The sequence below is a fragment of the Ranitomeya variabilis genome, chromosome 1, assembly GCF_051348905.1.
Source record: "Ranitomeya variabilis isolate aRanVar5 chromosome 1, aRanVar5.hap1, whole genome shotgun sequence".
NCBI classification, from domain to species: domain Eukaryota; kingdom Metazoa; phylum Chordata; class Amphibia; order Anura; family Dendrobatidae; genus Ranitomeya; species Ranitomeya variabilis.
The window spans coordinates 66,823,941-66,849,133 of record NC_135232.1 but is presented as its reverse complement, the minus strand read 5'-3'; the positions used below and the strand labels follow the sequence as shown (position 1 = coordinate 66,849,133).

The 25,193-nt window shown below is 47.4% G+C and overlaps 1 protein-coding gene across 7 annotated transcripts in view; it reads right to left on the bottom strand.

The window, feature by feature from the left end:
* UNC13B (unc-13 homolog B) overlaps window positions 1-25,193 on the bottom strand; it is a 328,189-nt gene that overhangs the window by 60,819 nt on the left and 242,177 nt on the right. For all 7 annotated transcript variants that reach the window (XM_077284764.1, XM_077284742.1, XM_077284725.1 and 4 more), the window contains 3 exons: window positions 10,020-10,189; window positions 5,510-5,625; window positions 3,696-3,859 (listed from right to left, as the gene is read on the bottom strand). In XM_077284764.1, the coding sequence (XP_077140879.1) occupies window positions 3,696-3,859; window positions 5,510-5,625; window positions 10,020-10,189 (450 nt within the window). The remainder of the gene's footprint in view (window positions 1-3,695; window positions 3,860-5,509; window positions 5,626-10,019; window positions 10,190-25,193) is intronic.

Sequence of the window (25,193 nt, the reverse complement as noted above, 5' to 3'; positions counted from 1 at the left end):
TGGGACCCCTCTACCATTAGCCTGCGTCCCACCACGCACAGAGAAATGTCGCAGACATCCCACTCATCCCGAAGCAAAAAGGTTAGTCGGCGTCTCCGCAGCATTCATTTGTTAATAGGAACATTTAGAGTAAAATGTCAGAGTGGCTAACCGGCGTAGCGTAGGACTGGAATATAAATAGACCCCCGTGATAAACATTTTATCATTTCTGAAGCTCACGAAGGGAAGATAACCATGCCTGGGGACGTATCGAGAACTTTTACCCCCAGGATGCGGGGTACTAAGAGACAGACTGAAAGTGAAAGGCAGGAGACAGACTGAAAGTGAAAGGCAGGAGACAGACCGAAAGTGAAAGGCAGGAGACAGACCGAAAGTGAAAGGCAGGAGACAGACCGAAAGTGAAAGGCAGGAGACAGACCGAAAGTGAAAGGCAGGAGACAGACCGAAAGTGAAAGGCAGGAGACAGACAAAGTGAAAGGCAGGAGACAGACAAAGTGAAAGGCAGGAGACAGACAAAGTGAAAGGCAGGAGACAGACAAAGTGAAAGGCAGGAGACAGACAAAGTGAAAGGCAGGAGACAGACAAAGTGAAAGGCAGGAGACAGACAAAGTGAAAGGCAGGAGACAGACAAAGTGAAAGGCAGGAGACAGACAAAGTGAAAGGCAGGAGACAGACAAAGTGAAAGGCAGGAGACAGACAAAGTGAAAGGCAGGAGACAGACTAAGGCTATGTGCACACGTAGGAACGGTCCTCTGCGGCTTCTCCCGCAGCGGATTTGATAAATCTGCAGGGCAAAACCGCTGCGGTTATCCCTGCAGATTTATCGTGGTTTATCTTGCTGTTTCCGCTGCGGGTTTACTCCTGCACTTGTCATGTGACCGCGACGTCATTGCAGGTCCTGCTCGCATAGCAACCTTGCGACCGGACGGCCGCATGCAGCGCTGAGAGGCGGGAGGACTTCAGGGGCCATCAGAAGGTGAGTATATCATTATTTTTTATTTTAATTCTTTTTTTTTTTTTTTTACACAAATATGGTTCCCAGGGCCTGGAGGAGAGTCTCCTCTCCTCCACCCCGGGTACCATCCGCACATGATCCGCTTACTTTCTGCATGGTGGGCATAGCCCCATGCGGGAAGTAAGCGGATCAATGCACTCCTATGTGTGCAGAATCGCCGCGATTCCGCACAAAGAAGTGACATGCTGCGGATTGTAAACCGCTGCGTTCCCGCGCGTTTTTTTCCGCAGCATGTGCACAGCGTTTTCGGTTTCCCATAGGTTTACAGGAGACAGACTAAAAGTGAAAGGCGGGAGACAGACTAAAAGTGAAAGGCGGGAGACAGACTAAAAGTGAAAGGCGGGAGACAGACTAAAAGTGAAAGGCGGGAGACAGACTAAAAGTGAAAGGCGGGAGACAGACTAGTACATTTGAAAAAATCTGCTTCTTTCTCCTTCTGGACTGATCTTTTATTCTCAATCAATGGGCAAAATGTGTTCAGTGAAGACAGATTTTGCCATTTCTGACATAGGAGATGAAAGTTGGTGCTTGCGGACTGCTATGGAAAGGGAGGCGCTAGAGGCTCTGAAACCACAGTTACAGTCCTCCAGAGAACGTTATGAGCACCGTCATCTCCCAGGTCAATAATAAGAACCTCTGCATTCACTGAAGACACAATTTACCTGTGAATCAAGAATTTGGAGAGCGAGTGACAAGTTCAGGAGGAGAAAGAAGTGGGTTTCTCTAATAAGATATGATGCAAAGTTCCTTATTTTCAAAAATGAAAACAATAGTTCCTTTTTAAATTGCATGTTTCAGATGGCACCTAGAATCCCTGGATAATCATTTGTGAATTCTGCAGTAGTTACACGCCACTGCTGCCATTACTCTGTAAGCCTTTATTGTATCCCACTACTCCCCTGTGGATTATACACCGGTGACAGCTGTCATTTACACTCCTGCCAGTCTTGATTTCTACAGAACAGGCAGGTTCCCTCGGCTGGAGCTACATATTGAGGGTTGTGATTCATCACGCCGCCTATAAATCACCAGAAGTGAAAACATATCATTTCCCAACAGAAAGCAGATGATATCTCCGCTCAGAATGCCGGGATACGAGGCCTCGTCTGCCTGTAACGAGCTGAATTAATGACTTGTATTCTGCAATGTGACAATGGAAATTAACTCATCGGTGACTATTATGCGAGATTGGTCTCCAGTCTAGTGGAGCGGTGCTCGCTGATAATACGCAGTTTAATACCGCCACTCTGCGCTCGCATTAATTACAGGAGAGATCGCGCTCCACAAGAACCGGGATTATTCCACTTATCCCACAAGAGCCCGGGAAGCAATGCAGGCAGCGCTAGCGGCACAGCGGCCCCGGGAGGACGTACGCTTCTCGTTTCACCTGTCAGCATGGGATGGAGAGGTCTCCAGGACGCTGCGTTATGTGCACACGGACGCCGTCATTACACAGGAGCTTCCCCAGAGATTCAGCCTTCAAGGGTGGATTGTGTTATAATGAGTAAAATGAAAAAATATAGCCTGAGAAAAATAAAATGCTTTAGATCCACTTACTCTACTCAAAACAGGAAAATCTAGATGTCAATACAGCTATTCTCAGGATGTTTGTAGGGTCCTATGCAGCTGCCCCTGCGCCTCTCTGATCCCTGCACTTCCACATTGCTGCATCTTATCTCATTGATGCTGCGAGAAATGGACAATCGGCAAATCATTTTGATTGTAAATGAAAACGTTATACCCCTGAAAATCACCTCCATAGTGCCGGCCACTCAGTCTCTCCATAGGGAGTAGAAGGGAGGGAGGGGGAAGCAGGGGCAGGTCCCCCCACACTCAGCTGGAAGAAGGTCCCCCCCGAAGGAGCAGAGGGGCGGCTCTCCCCCAATGCCCCGGACGAAGCAGGGAGCGGAACCCCCCCCCCCCCCGACGCCCCGGATAAAGCAGGGGGGCGGCTCTCCCCCAATGCCTGGACGAAGCAGGGGGCGGATCCCCCCCGACGCCCCGGATGAAGCAGAGGGCAGCTCCCCCGGACACCCCAGATGAAGCAGGGGAACGCTCCCCCAAATGCCCCGGATGAAGCAGGGGACGCTCCCCCTGACGCCCCGTATGAAGCAGGGGACGCTTCCCCCCCCCCAAAGCCCCGTATGAAGCAGGGGACGATCCTCCCCCAACGCCCCGTATGAAGCAGGGGACGCTCACCCCGACACCCCGGATGAAGCAGGGGGCGAAACTGAGTCACCATAGGAAGCATTTGGCAGGTCTTGGCCTTTCCACATGAAATAGGGGCAGGTCCCCGACTCTCCTCAAGAAGTGGGGGCTGCTCTTTGTAAATACATACAGGCAAACAGAGGATGGATTTCAGTTCAGGGCAGACAAGCCGCTGCTCAATGGCAGGAGCAATTAATGTTGGAAAGTGCAAAAAGCAAGTTCCAGTGCTAGCAAAACACTGATGAAGATGAGCGGCGCAGTGGAAAAGGAACAGAGTGGATGGCAAATTATAGAACATCAAACGTATTCCGCCCATACAGACGTCACTTTATAGGAATCAGTTTAGGTACTATGTATAAGGATGAGTATCCTCTGTCTACAAGAACAACACATTCCATTACAGAAAGCAGAGTTCCTGAAAAGTCAGACAAAAAGTTGAATAGAAAGCTTGCGCACTTTTCCTCATACTCACGTCATGGCCTGGTATATGGACTCAATGCCGTAACGCATGGCAAACTCGTCGACGATCTCCTGTGCAGTCTCGTCGAAGTAAACTTTCCAGGCGTCGTCGCCCTTGGCCTCTGGGATCTTCACCACGCCACTGCCCTGTATGTCTGTGAGATGATGGAACAGGTTCTGGAGGAAGAAAGCAAAGTCCATTAAAGGGGTACAGGAACCAAATATATTGTAGAAAACCGTAGACCCCTCCATCCATACGTGGTGGCCATTACATAACACTGGACGAGGGCCTTGGGGGCCCTTCTAATTTTCAACTTCTCATGGTTCCTTTCTTCCAAAGACAGCCCAAGGCTCTTGTCTGGTATTGCCTCTGAGCTCGATGGAAGTAAATTTGGCTGAGATGCAATACCACGCGCAACCTGCAGAGAAGCATGGCGCTGTTTTGGAGCAAACAGTCATTTTCCTAATCCTGTACTACCCCTTTAACCTATTAATGAATGATAATGACATTTTGATATAATCTACTTGTGATGTGACGGGAGTTTTACAATAAATTGTTCTCGTCTGAAATCAGAGTAAGCTTTGGTGCGGTTCCCGACGTTACAATAAAATCCATGTAATTGGCCTCTCAAGGCCGTTCGCATTAATTTAATCCCGCTTGTGGAAAACGCTGTTTACTACAGGACACGTGACCTCGGGGCTGGCGCTCGGCGCAGAGCTCGTCTGCAGGACTGGCGTGCCGTATAGCAATGGATGACCTTCACAATGTATAGGCGCCAATCCCCGATGTATAGAGGGCTCTTATACAGCGATTATTGGGAGTCTGCCTCATTATGTACGTGCAGTGACAACAGGCCTTGCTGCGCTGCACTGCTGAAAAGGAATCATGGAGGAGAGCAACCTATGAGAATTAAAGGGCAATAAACTTATTAAGCCAGAGTCATCCTATTATGTCTAGCAGCCTATGTCCGTCATCGTCGGCAGAGTTTTGGTTGCACAATTAAGGAGTACGCTCCTGAGTCCCTTCTCTTCTCCGCCATGTTTTCTATGTGTCGCCTCACTTTAACCCTTATTGCAAATTATTAGTTATATTTCCCACTAAGGCCCCCTTCACATGTCCGTTTTTTAAGGGCTGCAATTACGGACATACACTCATTGTATTCAATGGTGGGGCGCACATGTCAGGTTTGTCACACAGACCACTTGTCCGTGTGAAATACCCACAGACATGTGAGTTTTTTTCTGCAGCACATGTGCACACTGATGACACATGGATAATATCATCATCATCATCATCATCATCGTGACACGTAGCGTCGCTTTGGGAGAAGCGGTACCAAGTTATCTGTTGCACAGGTAAATGCAGTCTATTGCTTTCTAGTATCAGCTATATTATGGTCAGAATAATAGGACAGTACAGTTGTGCATATACGAAGCTGCTGAGTTCAGGATAGGAGACCCGCAGAAGGTCGGATAATGACATTACATACATGGACATACAAAGCTGGCCTCGTACAGGAGAATGATGAAGCACAGCCCCCCCCCCCCCCGCCCACCAATCACGTGTACAGGCAGCCAACCCCCCCCCCGGGTGCTTAAATGCATATTTAGTGGCGCAAAGGAGATTTGGGGGGGTGTACATGGCCCCCTTTGCGGTACTCCACACTTTAGAGAAATTGTGAATAAACTTTGGAGTAGGAAATGGTCCATTGGTTGGACATACCATGGAAAGATAAAAAAAAGCTCGGACCCTCTCTAGGTGACAAAGTTCTGTAATTAGGACCCAATAATTAGCCTACAGCACTACCTGTAGGGACGGGCACTCACCTCATGTAGACACGTGTACTGGACGTGGTATGGCGCCACTTTCTCCTCGCCTTTAATCTCAACATTAATCTGAAGACGAATAGCACCAGAGACGGCCGACTTGTCTGTTCTCTTCTCTGCAAAGATACAAAGACAATCATCATCAAGAAATTCAAAAAACGGAAATAATAACATACATCACACAACCCAAACAGATATAGTCAACTGGATCCAGTTATTTAGCCTTTCAGTCAACCAAACCCATGATCTACATGATCTCTGGCAGCCTGTCTTCTCTGGTTCACACTTCTTAAGGGGTGATACACTTATGATGGGAGAGGGGAATCTGTGGATGAGACACTTGGGGGGGGGGATCTGTGGATGACACTGCTATGGGGATCAGTTTATGAGACACTTATGGGGGTGATCTGTGGGTGACTTGTGGGGGGGTATTTGTGGATGACACCGTTGGGGGAGGGATCTGTGGATGACACTGTTATGTGTGGGGGGGGGGAAATCTGTGGTTTACACCGTTGGGGGCATCTGTGGATGACACCGTTGGTGGGAGGAACTGTAGACGACACCGTTGTGTGGGTTCTGTGGATTACACCGTTGTGGGGGGGGGGGTCTGTGGATGACACCGCTGTGGGGGGGGGGGGTCTGTGGATGACACCGTTGTGGAGGGGATCTGTGGATGACACCGTTGTGGGGAGATCTGTGGGTGACACTTGTCGGGGGGGGGGGATCTGTGGATGACACTGTTGTGGGGAAATCTGTGGGTGACACTTGTCGGGGGGGGATCTGTGGATGACACTGTTGTGGGGAAATCTGTGGGTGACACTTGTCGGGGGGGGATCTGTGGATGACACTGTTGTGGGGAAATCTGTGGGTGACACTTGTCGGGGGTGGGGGTGTGGATGACTGTTTTGGGGAGATCTGTGGGTGACACTTGTCGGGGGGGGTCTGTGGATGACACTGTTGTGGGGAGATCTGTGGGTGACACTTATCGGGGGGGTCTGTGGGTGACACTGTTGTGGGGAAATCTGTGGGTGACACTTGTCGGGGGGGTCTGTGGGTGACACTGTTGTGGGGGAGAATATGTGGCTGATACACAGGCAGTGCATTATGAGCTGTGCTGTATATTTGTATTTTCACTTGTGATTGGTGAAAGGAGAAGAGAACACCAACCTTACAATCAGTAACAGTCAGTGGAATGGAAGCTTTTACAGTGATTCAGCTTTTCTACAGATTCTAACAAATGTTCACTTTAAATTAAAAGAATGCAAAACTTCATTAACAATTTGGTGTACCCATCTGTGCCCCTAATAGATGCCCCCGAGACCACTACCTCTAATAACCTTCCTCTCATCATCCAGACAGTAAAACCCTTGATTACGTCTTACGATGTGTAACCTTCCACCGCTGCTGCCAATTAGTCTCCGCACCTCATGTGTATACACGGAGGGGGAGAAATAAAGCAGATCTGCCCCAAAACGATATCTGAAGCCAAAACATCTCATTAGGTAAGGGGAGAGCACATTGTAATGGTGCACACACAGCGCCCGTCAGAGATGGGAACCGAGGACTCGCTGTCTGCGGGTGGGTGACAAAACAATGACATCCCACAGCTCCCTAATGAGCAGATGAATCGCTCTTGCACACTGTAAAGATGATTTTCCATTTTTTCCTGATGATGCATCTCATGCAGAAGCATGGTAAGACCTAGTAATTAAAAGCGGGGTCACCCGCTGCCCGCTAGGAGGCGGAGCCACACAAAAAGAAGAACGGCATTATGGTAAATGCTATACCATATATGTGCACACAATTATACAGAATAGCGGCCCACCCAGGTTATATCATGTGCACACGATTATATAGAATAGCTGTGCCCCCAGGTTATACCAGACCTTCACGTGACTACATACAACTGCGGCTCACCCACGTTCTAGCAGACTGATTGATGGCTGTATACACCCGCTGTGCACCCAGGTTGTACCATATGTGCATACAGTTATATATAACCACTAGTCAGCCTGTGTATTCCTTACATATACATGATTATGTAGAAATGCTGCTCACCCAGGTTATACCAGATGTCACTGCACCCAGGTTATATGCAAGATATACACAATCTGATGCCATTATTTGTACATGACTGTATGTAACGGCTGCTTACCTAGACTGTACTAGAGGGTGTGTACAATTAATAATAAATTCTCTGAATTTACCGACACATTATGGTGGCAGCTTGCTGGATGTGATCTTCACCCACGTTGCAGCACTTTCCTGCTCAGGTCGCAACACACAGCAAAACACTTTATGAGTACAGACATATGGTGCATAGTTACATGGGACTAACTGTGACAACGGACATGCATTCCCTTTGTTCAGATGGAAGAAAACTGGTGATTCATCCATTGCCTTCCCATCACTTCGTCGCCTTCCCATCCCCTCTCTTTGCCTTCCCATCACTTCGTTGCTTTCCCATCCCTTCATTGCCTTCCCATCCCCTCTCTTTTCCGTCCCATCCCCTCTCTTTGCCTTCCCATCCCTTCGTTGCCTTCCCATCCCCTCGTTGCCTTCCCATCCCTTCATTGCCTTCCCATCCCTTCATTGCCTTCCCATCCCCTCGTTGCCTTCCCATCCCTTCATTGCCTTCCCACCTCTTCGTCGCCTTCCCATCCCCTCTCTTTGCCTTCCCATCCCCTCGTTGCCTTCCCATCCCTTCATTGCCGTCCCATCCCCTTTCTTTGCTGTCCCATCCCCTCTATTTGCCTTCCCATCCCTTCGTTGCCTTCCCATCCCTTCGTTGCCTTCCCATCCCCCTCGTGGCCTTTCCATCCCCTCTCTTTGCCTTCCCATACCTTCATTGCCTTCCCATCCCCTCTCTTTGCCTTCCCATCCCTTCATTGCCTTCCCATCCCTTCATTGCCTTCCCATCCCTTCATTGCCTTCCCATCCCCTTCGTTGCCTTCCCATCCCCTTCGTTGCCTTCCCATCCCCTCGTTGCCTTCCCATCCCCTCGTTGCCTTCCCATCCCCTCTCTTTGCCTTCACATCCCTTCATTGCCTTCCCATCCCCTCTCTTTGCCTTCCCATCCCTTCATTGCCTTCCCATCCCTTCATTGCCTTCCCATCCCCTTCGTTGCCTTCCCATCCCCTCGTTGCCTTCCCATCCCCTCTCTTTGCCTTCACATCCCTTCGTTGCCTTCCCATCCACTCTCTTTGCCTTCCCATCCCTTCGTTGCCTTCCCATCCCGTTCTTGCCTTCCCATCCCCTTTGTTGCCTTCCTATCCCCTTCGTTGCCTTCCCATCCCCTCACTTTGCCTTCCCATCCCCCCTCTGCCTTCCCATCCCCTCTCTTTGCCTTCCCCATCCCTTCGCTGCCTTCCCATCCCCTTCGTTGCCTTCCCATCCCCTTCGTTGCCTTCCCATCCCCTTCGTTGCCTTCCCATCCCCTTCGTTGCTTTCCCATCCCCTCTCTTTGCCTTCCCCATCCCTTCGCTGCCTTCCCATCCCCTTCGTTGCCTTCCCATCCCCTTCGTTGCCTTCCCATCCCCTTCGTTGCTTTCCCATCCCCTCTCTTTGCCTTCCCACCCCTTCTTTCACAAACAGTCCTATTAAATACTCTTCTTGGTCCATGGATCTGCTACTAAGCTCAGCATCTGCAACTTTTGACTTGAAAAATAAGATATATGACACGTCTACAGATCTCCCAATGGGGATTTCCCATAATCTCCGCCATTTTCCAACTTGCCAATCCTCTGTATTAAGTCTCTGCAGGTTTCTATTCCGTCCGTATGTCCAGTCATTCCTACACACATTTTCAAACTGAGCTCCTTGTGTTCTCTCCACCAAATAGCTAAGTAGCCAACACTTACCCACTCTATCCCCCAGCACCACTCCTGAGCCCCCAAATAACTGCTGCAGCCAATCATTGGCCTCAGTGGTCACGTGACAAACATGCATCTGCCATCAGTGAGGCTGGTGATTGGCTGCATTTTTATCAATAAATCTAAAAAAAAAATAAAACTAAAAAAATGAAGAGGGGTCCCCCCTATTTTTGATAACCAGCCAAGGTAAAGCAGACCGATGGGGGCTGACATTATCAGGCTGGGAAGGGCCATATTTTTAGGCCCTTCCCAGCCTAAAAATACCAGCCCGTAGCTGTCCCAGAACTGGCACTTCACATTAGATGAGCTAATTCTTGAGCCCCTGAAATCTGGAAGGAGAAGTGACTCATGCCCTGCTGCTGATGAGTCCACGAAGCATCAAACGGAAGGAAGGTTGTAACATTTATTACAGGTTTACACGGTCAACACGTTTCGAGGTCACGCGGGACCTCTTCATCAGGACAGAAAACCTGAGGTTACCGTCTGCGACCGGAGGTAACCTTGCTTTTGTTACATCTTCAAATATAATGTGCTCAGAACATAGCTATTATTATACGATGCACAGAGATTATATAGAACCAATGCTCAGATTATAGCAGATGGCACATTTCTATATAACATGATCCGCAGAGGCTCACCTAGGTTATACCAGACGTCCATCTCTCCACTTAAAGTGCGAACTTCTATGATGGTCTGCCCCAAGAAATCATCCGATTCTCTCTTCAGCCTCTGTTTAACACGAGACTTGATGTCGTCATCCTCATCCCAGACGCGAACCTTGATTCGATCTGAAGAATTGTGGCACTCGCTGGGGGAAAATAGGTAAAATAAATGGAATGTACAACACAGAATTATTACTTTTTTTTTTTTTTTTTTTAATACTTCTCTACTTTACAAGATCATATAGCAACATTAACTTTTCACAATAAGACTCCAGATTTTTTGCCTTCATATTGAATTTTTTTTAAAATGCCTGCAACTACCACTAGATGGAGGGAAGCAGCTTCCTGTATACTGTATACATACAGCTCTACAGCTCCCTCTAGTGGTGACAGCAACTAAACAACATTTCCAAAACTGCTGACCGTGATATAAGAATGATGCTGGGACTGAATGACCCACGGAACCACATTTTAATTTTACACCATCCGATTTTGTGACGTCGAACTACCACCGATTGGTGGTCAATTAAAAGATTTCAGCACAGTTTGCCTGTGTAAACAGACCAATAGATTATTCAGTGCACATAAACTGCCATTGTTCTCGGCAGCACAGGTCCTGTTTACACAGAGCGATGTGCTGCCGAGAACACAATCTTTTGTGCAGCACAAAAGATTTCACCTGACTGAAAAGTATTTTTCACCCGATGATCAGCAGACTGTTTAGTTTGCAGGATCATCATGTAAAGAGCGTTCCTAGAAACCATTGTCCATAATAATCTTGCAGTGAAAATGGTCCTTAAAGGGAACCTATCACGTTGTACATGCAGTGCGATCGGTCGACAGCTCGGCGTAGAGAGGAAGAAGCCGAGAAGATGAATAATATATCGCTTTGCTGGAAAAGATTCAGCTTTTGATCATTATTATTTATATAAAGGTTTTCTACATAAGGAATTTATTACAGCTGTAAATGTTTATTTTATTTTAACAATTGGTTTTAACATTTACCGTATATACTCGAGTATAAGCCGACCCCCCTAATTCTGCCACAAAAAACTGGGAAAACGTAATGACTCGAGTATAAGTCTAGGGGGGAAAATGCAGCAGCCACCGGTAAATTTCAAAAATAAAAATAGATACCAATAAAAGTAAAATTAATTGAGACATCAGCAGGTTAAGTGTTTTTGAATATCCATTTTGAATCAGGAGCCCCATATAATGCTCCATACAGTTCATGAAGGCCCCATAAGATGCTCCATACAAAATACGCCCCATATAATGCTCCACACAGTTTATGATGGGCTCCATATTAAAATATGCCCCATATAATGCTGCACAAATGTTGATTATGGCCCCATAAGATGCTCCATAGACACATTTGCCCCGTATAATGCTCCACAAATGTGGATTATGGCCCCATAAGATGCTCCATAGAGATATTTGCCCCATATAATGCTGCACATGGCCCCATACAGATATTTGCCCCATATAACGCTGCACATGGCCCCATAAGATGCTCCATACAGATATTTGCCCCATTTAAGGCTGCACATGGCCCCATAAGAATATTTGCCCCACATGCAGTTGCTGCGATTAAAAAAAATAAAAAAAATCACATACTCACCTCTCAGGCCCCCTGGCACTTGCTATATTCACCTGCTCCGCGTTCCACCGCCGACCGCCGCTGTGTCTTCCCGTCCTCTGCACCGATGTTCAGGCAGAGGGCGGCGCGCACTAATCGCGTCACCGCGCCCTCTGACCTGAGTGTCACTGCAGAGGATGCGGAAGACGCAGCGGCGCCGACGGTGGAACGGGGAGCAGGTGAATATCGCGCACTGCCCCTGTCATATTCACCTGCTCCTGGTGCTGTTGCTGCACGTCTGTTCCCCGGCAGCTTCTTCCTGTAGTGAGCGGTCACATGGTACCGCTCATTACAGTAATGAATATGCGGCTCCACCCCTATTGGAGTGGAGCCAGGTCCATATTCATTACTGTAATGAGCGGTACCAAGTGACCGCTCACTACAGGAATAAGCGGTCGACACCAGGGAAAAGACGTGCAGGGACCGCGCCAGGAGCAGGTGAGTATTATTACACAGCTCCGCTCCCCCTCCCCTGCCGACCCCTGGGTATGACTCGAGTATAAGCCGAGAGGGTTACTTTTAGCCCAAAAAAGTGGGCTGAAAATCTCAGCTTATACTCGAGTATATACGGGTAGTTATAGCTTTGGTGTGTACCATATTACCCCATGAGTACTGGATACATAATGCAGTGCTGGCTAGCTTCTTGCTGACTGTTTCCAGTGTACCATGAAAATAAAAGTAGTAGGCAGCACAAAAAGGACCATTTTTAAGGATCCAACACATCAACATAAGAAGCAGAAGGAGCACTCAGAAGCCTTGTCTATCCACATGGGGGTAATTGAGCCCACCGTGTAGATATAATGGTGTTAACAGTGTTAATTAAAGACCAGCTCTTCCCGGCAGCAGCGGTGATCACAGCCCTGGCATGGAATCTCTTTGGTAAGAAATAACCCCAGACTCTGAAAGAGTCGGGATGATCAGATGCAGTTAGCAGGCTGGCGTCCCGGGGGGCAGCGGCTCGTCAAACTACATCTAAAGCCGACACCACACAGAGGCGAGTAAATAATATATGTAAATCGCATTCCAGCTCCAAAAAACGACCACAATAACATGAAGCACTGCGGAGAGAGATCACTAATTACAGAGGAATCTTGTATATGGGCCTATAGAGGACTTGTCATTACAGTGTGTATTAGTGAACATGGACCCTCATGGACAGTACAGACCGCGCGCCACGCCAGGAGGGCGGAGGGCACGCGATGCCAGGAGGGCGCGATGCCAGGAGGGCAGACCGTGCAATGCCAGGAGAGCGGACCGAGCGATGCCAGGAGGGCGAGCGATGCCAGGAGGGCAGAGGGTGAGCGATGCCAGGAGGGCGGAGGGCACACCAAGCGATGCAAGGAGGGCGCGATGCCAGGAGGGCAGACTGCGCGATGCCAGGAGAGCGGACCGAGCGATGCCAGGAGGGCGAGCGATGCCAGGAGGGCAGAGGGCGAGCGATGCCAGGAGAACGGAGGGCACACCAAGCGATGCAAGGAGGGCGTGATGCCATGAGGGCAATGCCAGGAGGACGCGATGCCAGGAGAGCGGACTGAGCGATGCCAGGAGGGCGGAGGGCGAGCGATGCCAGGAGGGCGGAGGGCACACCGAGCGATGGAAGGAGGGCGGAGGGCGTGATGCCAGGAGGGCGCACCGAGCGATGCCAGGAGGGCGCGATGCCAGCAGGGAGCACCGAGCGATGCCAGGAGGGCGGAGGCGCGATGCCAGGAGGGCGCGATGCTAGGAGGGCAGACCGCGCAATGCCAGGAGAGCAGACCGAGCGATGCCAGGAGGGCGAGCAATGCCAGGAGAGCGCGATGCCAGGACGGCACACCGAGCGATGCCAGGAGGGCGCAATGCCAGCAGGGAGCACCGAGCGATGCCAGGAGGGCGGAGGCGCGATGCCAGGAGGGCGCGATGCCAGGAGGGCGCACCGAGCGATGCCAGGAGGGCGGACTGTGCAATATCAGGAGTACGTCGTGACAAAATGGGAAAGTAGCATAAACCAGATTTCGAGGCACTAGTTTTCCTTCCTCTTGCATTTAGTCTGCACTACCTAAATAATTTTTTTTTAAAAAGTGCCAAGACAGAAAACACCATCAACACCTGACATCTGAACACTTCGCAGGCACAAAAATATAAAAAAGAAAATAAATAAATAAATAAATAAATAAATAAATAAATAATGGAGCACCGCACATTAATACACTTTGGTGTAACTTGCTGCACATTTGCTCCCTACAACATGTCGGTATTTTGAACCAAAAATTGGTGCAGGCTTATACTTAGATTTATGGTAACACCCAAGAGATGGTAAAAGTGGTTCTTTCCTTTGCCTGCTTAGGCCATGATCACAACTACAAAGAGGCTTTTTCACAGAATCAGTCACATCTGCCACTTTGCCACTCATACAGATCTTGCTGGGACGAAAGTAAACCCCAAAAATGGCCTGAAAGTGGGCATGTCTGGCCATTTTAGGATGGTCTAGGGTTGTCACTTAGGTTAGATTGAAAGGAGTTTTTCTATTGGCGGACACTTAAATAAAGCTGTATTTTACTCTCCCTCCCGTAGTCTCCACTGCTGCTCTCGATGCCCGATTTCTGCAGCGCTGAAGTCATATCCGCAGAGCTGCAGCCAATACCACAGCCCAGCGGCTACACCTGAGTGGAGGGCACTAGCCGCTCAGCACTGTCCACATGACACCAGTGCTGCACACCGTAACAGAGACCGGGAGCAGCAGGAACTTGGCTCTGGACCCAGGAAGGGTAAGGAAAGCGCAGCTTTTGTGTGTGCTGCAGTCAGGGGAACGGGGTTTTCTGACAATTTAGAGCACTGAGATATTGGTAAGAAGGCAGAATCTGCAGGATTTTGATTTACAAATTCAATGTTTTTGGTTTCTGTTCTACATGGAAACCACATAGCAAGTTTTAATCGAGCCTGAAACATCTGTCCCAAATCCAGTCACAGCTTAAAGTGTGCCTATCCCTCCAGGTGACTTTACGGAACAAGCGGTCACACGTGACCAAGAAATGACGGTTTCCAGCCATTATACAACTTGCATCTTACACCAGTCTTTCCGTCATCAGGCTCTTATGGTCAGTTCTCTAGGAGATAGTTGGTAGAAACTAACTGCTATTATGTTTCCAATACACAGTGCACAGTCATGAGGGATTCCTGCTCTCCTGTCTCTATACGTACACCAGCACTAAAAACATTACACAGCATTTTTGAGGAATGTAGCTGTGAATCCATCTCTGCAGTGAAATGAAACACTTACTAGGAAGCTTCAGCAGGATCTGACTCTCTCTGCCCATTCTCTCACTGTGCTAGTCTCTCCTTTTCACCTCTCCATAGACATTAATAGGCAGCAGTAATCTGATCCCTCAGTGAGCTGGTAGTTCACCTTGCTTTGATCATTACAGGTTTTAGCAGAATTTGAGAGGCAGAAGTGTCTTAAAAGTGCAGAAAGCAGTACACTTGTCTGATAAGATATACACACGTGGTCAAAATTGTTGGTACCCGTTTAAATGACAGGAAAACCCACAATGGTCACAGAAATACCTTGAATCTGACAAAAGTACCGTAATAATAAATAAAAAAAATCAATGAAAATGAACAAATGAAAGTCAGACATTGCTTTTCAACCATGCATCCACATTATTTAAAAAAATAAAACTCATGAAATAGGCCTGGACAGAAATGATGGCACCTCTGAAAATAATGTGACAAAAGGGACATATTAAATCAAGGTGTGTCCACTAACTATCATCAAAGGTGTCTGCAAATCTTGGAATCAGTGAGTGGCCTGTATATAGGGCTACAGATACTCACTGTGCTGTTTGGTGACTTGGTGTGTATCACACTCAACATGGACCAGAGGAAGCGAAGGAAAGAGCTGTCTCAGGAGATTAGAAAGAAACTTATAGACAAACATGTTAAAGGTAAAAGTTATCAGACCATCTCCAAGCAGCTGATGTTCCTGTGACTACAGTTGCACATATTATTCAGAAATGTAAGATCCATGGGACTGTAGCCAACTTCCCCGGACATGTCCGCAGGAGGAAAACTGATGACAAATCAAAGAGACGGATAATATGAATGGTAACAAAAGAGCCCAGAAACACCTCTAAACAGATTAAAGGTGAACTTCAGGCTCAAGGAACATCAGTGTCAGATCGCACCATCCGTCATTGTCTGAGCCAAAGTGGACTTCATGGGAGATAACCAAGGAGGACACTATTGTAGAAAAAAAATCATAAAAAAGCCAGACTGGAATTTGCCAAACTACATGTTGACAAGCCACAAAGCTTCTGGGAGAATGTCCTATGGACAGATGAGACAAAAATTGAACTTTTTGGCAAGGCACATCAGCTTTGTGTTCACAGACGGAAAAATGAAGCATATCAAGAAAAGAACACTGTCCCTACTGTGAAACATGGAGGAGGCTCTGTTATGTTCTGGGGCTTCTTTGCTGCATCTGGCACAGGGTGTCTAGAATCTGTGCAGGGTACAATGAAATCTCATTACTATCAAGGGATTCTAGAGAGAAATGTGCTGCCCAGTGTCAGAAAGCTTGGTCTCAGTTGCAGGTCTTGCAATAGGATAGCGGCCCAAAACACAGCTAAAAACACCCAAGAATGGCTAAGAGGAAAACATTGGACTATTCTGAAGTGGCCTTCTATGAGGCCTGACCTAAATCCTATTGAGCATCTTTGGGAAGAGCTGAAACATGGCGTCTGGAAAAGGCAACCTTCATACACGAGACAACTGGAGCAGTTTGCTCTTGAGGAGTCGCCATAATACCTGTCGAGAGGTACAGAAGTCTTACTGACAGTTACAGGAATCGTTAGATTGCAGCGATTGCCTCAAAAGGTTGTGTAACAAATTATTAAGTTAAGGGAACCATCATTTCTGTCCAGACCTATTTCATGACTTTTATTTTTTTTTTTATTATGTGGAAGCATGGTTGAAAAGCAATATCTGACTTTCATTTGTTCATTTTGATCAATTTTCTATTTATTATTATTTTTGTCAGATTCAAGTTATTTCTGTGACCATTGTGGGTTTTACTGTCACTAAACGAGGGGTACCAACAATTTTGACCACGTGTGTATCACTAATTTTCTTAAAATTTGCTTTTACCATTGATCTACGCCAAGTTTGTAGAATCGTCACTAAAATGAGAAGAGAAATGTGTCATACAGATCACTCTAATAAATGCATGCATATTAAAATACTACTGATAGATCGCCTTCAAAAAGAACGTAATATGCCATCAAACTGCAGCACCACGAGGAAGCAAAGGGAGTCCGGGGAAACAATAGCTATATGTGGCGTCCAGGATGTTCGTCCCTCAGGACACATCTGCATCAGGTTACAGATCGTCTCCTCATCCTCACATAACTCCGCCATCTGTTGCTGAGCAACGTAGATGATAATATACCGGAGGATGGTGGCTGGCCGCGGAGCGGTGTTACACGGGGTTAGGTATTCCTGCAATCAGCTGTAGATTATGTGAATGGACATCCATAGGGCGACTCAGAGCACAGCGGCTGCTCCTCTCCTATAAATGCCTGGCGCCAACCATACGTAATCCTATTACCGGGAGCGCAGCATAGAAGGAAGGAGAGAGGATCTGATCGGGGATTTTTACAAGAAAACGATAAATATGGAAAGACTGTATGGTGCAGCATATACACAACACCTGCAGGACACTGGGGTATACGGAGCAACGTATCCACTACACCTGCAAGACACTGGGGTATATGGAGCAGCAACTACACATGCAGGACACTGGGGTATACGGAGCAGCGTATCCACTACACCTGCAGGACACTGGGGTATACGGAGCAGCAACTACACATGCAGGACACTGGGGTATACGGAGCAGCGTATCCACTACACCTGCAGGACACTGGGGTATACGGAGCAACGTATCCACTACACCTGCAAGACACTGGGGTATACGGAGCAGCAACTACACATGCAGGACACTGGGGTATACGGAGCAGCGTATCCACTACACCTGCAGGACACTGGGGTATACGGAGCAGCAACTACACATGCAGGACACTGGGGTATACGGAGCAGCGTATCCACTACACCTGCAGGACACTGGGCTATACGGAGCAACGTATCCACTACACCTGCAAGACACTGGGCTATACGGAGCAGCAACTACACATGCAGGACACTGGGGTATACGGAGCAGCGTATCCACTACACCTGCAGGACACTGGGGTATACGGAGCAGCAACTACACATGCAGGACACTGGGTATATACGGAGCAGCGTATCCACTACACCTGCAGGACACTGGGGTATACAATGCAACACATCCACTACACCTGCAAGACAGTGGTGTATATTGTACAGCGTATCCACTACACCTGCAGGACATCTGTGTATATGGTACAGCCTATCTACTACACCTGTGGGACACTGGGGTATATTTTCTAAATGAAATTCTCACTGCACAATCGGTAATCCTGAAAAGAAGGAAGAATTGAAAGCATATTATGAGACCAGGATGGATGAACACAGAACTTAAAGGGAACCTGTCACCTGAATTTGGCGGGACCAGTTTTGGGTCATATGGGCGGGGTTTTCAGGTGTTTGATTCACCCTTTCCTTACCCGCTGGCTGCATGCTGGCCGCAATATTGGATTGAAGTTCATTCTTAGTCCTCCAGAGTACACGCCTGCGCAAGGCAATATTCAATCCAATATTGCGGCCAGCATGCAGCCAGCGGGTAAGGAAAGGGTGAATCAAACACCCGAAAAGCCCGCCCATTTGACCCAAAACTGGTCTCGCCAAATTCAGGTGACAGGTTCCCTTTAATCACTTGTTAAAAATGAAGAAAGAAATGCTTATTTAATGGAAAGAGAGGGGCATATCTAAAGAATATAATGCTGTCTGCAGGGAATACAAGGCAAATGTTAGAAAAGCTAAAGCCAGTAATGAAGTAAGGCTTGCAAGGGATACCAAAATAAGTAAAAAAGGGTTTAGGGGGTATGTCAAAAGAAAAAGAAAAGTCAAAGATGCTATAGGATCTTTACAGGATGAAAAGGGTAAAGTGGTCAAAAATTATGTTCAGAAGGCCAAACCTAAATTCCTATTTTACATCTGTGTTCACTAAGAAAGCAATTGTAACATCAACTGATCTTCACGGAGCATTCAAAGGAATAAAATAATCCACACTTGCCATCAACAGAGAGATGGTGAGGGAACACTTATCTAATTTATATTTAAATCCCCTGGTCCAGATGAATAACATTCTAGGGTAAGAGGATAGTAGAGGAAATTTCAGAACCACTAGCCAGAATCTTTGAAAAATCCTGGAGAACAGGAGAAGTCCCAGAAGGTTAGAGAAGAGCAAATGTTGTCCCCATCTTCAAAAAAGGAAAGAAGACAGAGCCAGGAAGTTAAAGGCCAATGACACTTACGTCTATATCAGGAAAGATGTTTGAACAAATTATTAAACAGAATGTGTGTAATTACTTGGATAAGAATGCAGTAATTAAGAGCCAGCATGAGTTTGTAGCAAACAAGTCATGCCAAACTAATCTAATTTCCTTCTATGATGGAATCACTGACTAGGTGGATCAAGGAAATTAATTAGATATAGTATAACTTGACTTCAGCAAAGCATTTGATAAAGTATATCATAATATCCTTATTGATAAAATGATCAAGTACAGGATTGACAAGGCTACGGTTAGGAGGATCCATAACTGGCTCACTGATCCTACTCAAAGAGCGGTGATAAATGGTTGCACATCCAATTGGAAGAGTGAGTACCACAAGGCTCTGTCCTGGCCCCAGTGTTCTTCAACATTTTTATAAATGATCTAGATAAGGGAACTGAAGGTAAACTAATCAAATTTGCAGACGATGCAAAGCTAAGCAGGATGGCTAAAGGTACCGTCACATTAAGCGACGCTGCAGCGATAGCGACAGCGATGCCGATCGCTGCAGCGTCGCTGTTTGGTCGCTGGAGAGCTGTCACACAGACCGCTCTCCAGCGACCAACGATGCCGAGGTCCCCGGGTAACCAGGGTAAGCATCGGGTTGCTAAGCGCAGGGCCGCGCTTAGTAACCCGATGTTTACCCTGGTTACCAGCGTAAAAGTTAAAAAAACAAACAGTACATACTCACCTGCGCGTCCCCCACCGTCCGCTTCCTGACACTGACTGAGCTCCGGCCCTAACAGCACAGCGGTGACGTCACCGCTGTGCTTTCACTTTCAGTTTAGGGCCGGCGCTCAGTCAGTGTCAGGAAGCAGAGGCTGGGGGACGCGCTGGTGAGTATGTGCTGTTTGTTTTTTTAACTTTTACGCTGGTAACCAGGGTAAACATCGGGTTACTAAGCGCGGCCCTGCGCTTAGTAACCCGATGTTTACCCTGGTTACCAGTGTAAAATATCGCTGGTATCATTGCTTTTGCTGTCAAACACGGCGATACACGGCGACCTAGCGACCAAATAATGTGCAGACCTTCTAGCAGCGACCAGCAATTTCACAGCGGGATTCTGATCGCTGCTGCGTGTCAAATACAGCGATATCGCTCCCTAGGACGCTGCAACGTCACAGATCGCTGGCGACGTTGCTTAGTGTGACGGTACCTTAACACTGGAAAAGACAGAGAAAGGATTCAGAAGGATCTAGATAAGCTTGAACAATGGGCAGTAACTAATGCTATGATATTTAACAGGGAGAAATGCAAGATTCTACATCTGGGCAAGAAAAACGAAAGTTACATCTACAGATTGGGAGGAACAGAACTAAGCAACAGCACGTGTGAAAAAGACTTGGGTACACTAAAAGATCACAGACTGCACGAGTCAACAGTGTGATGCAGCCGCAAAAAAAGGCAAACAGTTCTAGGATGTATTAGCAGAAGCATACAGTCTAGATCACGTGAAGTAATTATCCCCCTCTACTACTTGGTCAGCCCTCATCTGGAATACGGTGTCCAGTTCTGGACACTACATTTTAAAAAAGACTTTGAAAAACTGGGGCAAATTCAGAGAGCTATCAGGATGGTGAGCGTAGTGCAAACTATGTCCTTCGAGGAACGGTTAAAGGATCTGGGAATGTTTAGCTTGCAAAAAATAAGGCTAAAGGTACCTTCACATTAAGCGACGCTGCAGCGATACAGACAAGGATGCCGATCACTGCAGCGTCGCTGTTTGGTCGCTGGAGAGCTGTCACACAGACCGCTCTCCAGCGACCAACGATGCCGAGGTCCCCGGGTAACCAGGGTAAACATCGGGTTACTAAGCGCAGGGCCGCGCTTAGTAACCCGATGTTTACCCTGGTTACCAGTGTAAAATGTAAAAAAACAAACAGTACATTCTCACCTTCGCGTCCCCCGGCGTCCGCTTCCTGCACTGACTGTGAGTGCCAGCCCTAACAGCAGAGCGGTGACGTCACCGCTGTGCTGTACTTTTACTTTACAGCCGGCGCTCAGTCAGTGCAGGAAGCGGACGGCGGGGGACGTGAAGGTGAGTATGTACTGTTTGTTTTTTTACATTTTACACTGGTAACCAGGGTAAACATCGGGTTACTAAGCGCGGCCCTGCGCTTAGTAACCCGATATTTACCCTGGTTACCATTGTAAAACATTGCTGGTATCGTTGCTTTTGCTGTCAAACACAACGATACACGGCGATCTGATGACCAAATAAAGTTCTGAACTTTCAGCAACGACCAGCGATATCACAGCAGGATCCTGATCGCTGCTGCCTGTCACACTCAACGATATCGCTAGCCAGGACGCTGCAACGTCACGGATCGCTAGCGATATCGTTTAGTGTGACGGTACCTTAAGATGAGACTTAATAGAGGTCTACAAATATCTGAAGGGCTGTCACAGTGTAGAGGGATCATCCTTATTCTCATTTGCACATGGAAATACGAGAAGCAATGGAACGAAACTGAAAGGGAGAAGATATAGATTAGATATTAGAAAAACATTTTTTGACAGTGAGTGTGATCAATGAGTGGAACAGGCTGCCACGAGAGGTGGTGAGTTCTCCTTCAATGGAAGTCTTCAAACAGAGGCTGGACAGACATCTGAGATGGTTTAGTGACTCCTGCGCTGAGCAGGAGGTTGGACACCATGACCCTGGAGGTCCCTTCCAACTCTAACATTCTATGATTCTATACCTGTGAGACATCAGTAATTGCACAGGAGAAGGAGGATGTGAGCTGTGATATCATCTATAGTGAATGGTTGATAACACATCTATATACAGTAGCTAACATAGGAACCGTCATTGTACAGGAGGAGGAGTAGGTAAGCTGTGACATCACCTATTGTGAATGGTGTGAATGGTAAATGCCGTGTTATCTTCTGTATATAGAGGTGCTATCTCTTCTCAAAATCCTGTCTGTGAGGAATACAAGACTGATGAAAACACTTCAGTACAAAGCGGGAAGTGTGAGTTTAGTATTATGCCTAGTGGCCGGTGTAAAAATTGCAAGATTTCTGTGTTAGGGAAGAGATGGGGTTGCTAATATAAACAGTAATACAGAAGATTTAAAAAAAATAAAAATTCACATAAAAATCTGATCTCAAAGACAATAGATTACGGTATTTCCTGATGTCAAACTCCCTTAAGCCCTCACTAATTGGTGTAAAACGAACGGCTGTTTCTCAGGATGACGTCTTTGGCTTTCTTTTTCTTACGTCTCACTTTTCCCCGTTGTGCTCTTCAGGAGATGGAAGCAGAAAGCACAAAGAGGCGGACGCCTCGGAGCACAAACACTTATCACACAGGGTTTATTTTCGGCTTTGTGCGGCTCCATTGTTCCTGCTGTGTATTCGTTATTCTCCCATCGTCCCCCGCCTGCTGCACCCATACACAATCTGTCTGTGTGAAATATATATCATAAATGGAAAAAAAAAAAATGGACAGAGTTTAGGCAAAGCTAATTAACCTGATATCATAAAATTAGAATGAGAGGAGAAACCGGAAAGTGCGGTAAGAAGCGTGCAAACACGGGGAGAGCAGATCCTCACAGACTGTAAGAGGACACAACGATGGCGGCGCTGCAGCCAATACATGTTCATATGATGGATAGATCAATAGTTTATCATTTTATATGGGCAGCAGGTGGGGAGGAAGGCGGACGTGGTATAGTGGGGTTAAAACCTTATCTTGTGTCATTTTCACATATTGGTGGAGGGAAAGGAACAGGGAGGGGTAATGGATGGCTGTATACGGAGGTTGTATGACTGGTATTATGCATTGGATGGGGACCATAATGTCACGTTCACATGTTCTGTATTTACCTCAGTATGAGTAAGCCTAAACCAGGAGTGGAACAATCAGAGGAGGAGAAGAAGTATAATAGAAACACGTCACCACTTCTGCATTTATCACCCACTCCTGGTTTTGGCTTACAAATACTGAGGTAAAATACTGACCAAACAGTGAACGTGGCCTTAGTCTCAGTACATGTTACAGTATGGGGCCATATTGGGGTCTTGTGGATCTGGCACTATATGGTGGGCTTAACTCTATGTGGACACTATGGTGGCACTGTTTGTAGGCTCTACATATGGCACAGTGTGGGGCGCAGCTCTGCATATGATATTTTATGGAGGGGGCTTTGTAGCTGGCACTGTGAGTGGGCTCTGATATAGGCACAGTGTGGGGTGCGGCTCTGTATCAATCACTTTATGGAGGGGGCTTTGTAGCTAGCACTGTGAGTGGGCTCTGATATAGGCACAGTGTGGGATGGGGCTCTATCAATCACTTTATAGAGGGGGCTTTGTAGCTGGCACTGTGAGTAGGCTCTGATATAGGTACAGTGTGGGGTGCGGCTCTGTATCAATCACTTTATGGAGGGGGCTTTGTAGCTAGCACTGTGAGTGGGCTCTGATATAGGCACAGTGTGGGATGGGGCTCTATCAATCACTTTATAGAGGGGGCTTTGTAGCTGGCACTGTGAGTAGGCTCTGATATAGGTACAGTGTGGGGTGCGGCTCTGTATCAATCACTTTATGGAGGGGGCTTTGTAGCTGGCACTGTGAGTGGGCTCTGATATAGGCACAGTGTGGGATGGGGCTCTATCAATCACTTTATAGAGGGGGCTTTGTAGCTGGCACTGTGAGTGGGCTCTGATATAGGCACATTGTGGGATGGGGCTCTATCAATCACTTTATAGAGGGGGCTTTGTAGCTGGCACTGTGAGTAGGCTCTGATATAGGTACAGTGTGGGGTGCGGCTCTGTATCAATCACTTTATGGAGGGGGCTTTGTAGCTGGCACTGTGAGTGGGCTCTGATATAGGCACAGTGTGGGATGGGGCTCTATCAATCACTTTATAGAGGGGGCTTTGTAGCTGGCACTGTGAGTGGGCTCTGATATAGGCACAGTGTGGGATGGGGCTCTGTATCAATCACTTTATAGGAGGGGGCTTTGTAGCTGGCACTGTGAGTGGGCTCTCATATAGGCACATTGTGGGGTGCGGCTCTATATCAATCACTTTATGGAGGGGGCTTTGTAGCTGGCACTGTGAGTGGGCTCTCATATAGGCACATTGTGGGGTGCGGCTCTGTATCAATCACTTTATGGAGGAGGCTTTGTAGCTGGCACTGTGAGTGGGCTCTCATATAGGCACATTGTGGGGTGCGGCTCTGTATCAATCACTTTATAGAAGGGGGCTTTGTGGCTGGCACGGTGAGTGGGCTCTGATGTAGGCACAGTGTGAGGTGAGGCTCTCCACCTATCATTTTATGGAGGGGGCTTTGCTGCAGCGCAACTCAGCTTTGAAATATGTACAGTGTTGTGTGGGGCTCGGTATCAATCATTTTGTGGGAGGGGGCTTTGTGGCAATGTGGTGCTGTGTGGGGAGAGGCTCTGTACCTTGGACTATTTAGGGGTGTCCTGGACGTGGCATTGTATGGAGGGCTTAGCTCTCATTTTATGAGGTTGCGATGATTGGCACAATTATAAGGCTTCCACTTGGCACAATATGTCACGGCGTATGAAATTATATGGATGGGCTTCTACTATATCATGGGTCAGTATTATTATTATGTCAGTATGTGACATCTTGAATTTTCTAGGGAGAGCTCGGCGGCTATGCCTTCAGGAGGGGGCTCTGCGACTGGATCTGTAAGAGTTTTTGTGCCTGGCATAAAATTAAATTCGGTTTTCGCACCAAGGAACGTACGGAGAGCCGTTTGACATCTGGCATTGTATGATAGGGACTCCACAGCTAGCACCAATACGAAGATGCCGGAGTAATGTGACGGTACGAGCAGCTTTATTCAGTAATGTACAAGCAAATAACTAACTCGTGTGATAATGAACGTCTCTTGGGACAGAATCCTGGACAGGACTGAAGGATATAACACATAGCACTCACTCCTGGATCTTTTTTTTTTTGTTTCCTTTTTAATATAACTATTCTCTAGCTGGTGCGCACCAAGGAGATCATCCAAACGAAACTGGCCGGTCTCTGACAGTGATTCTCTTTCATGGGATATTCCACTTTTTTACTACCCCATTATATCAGAG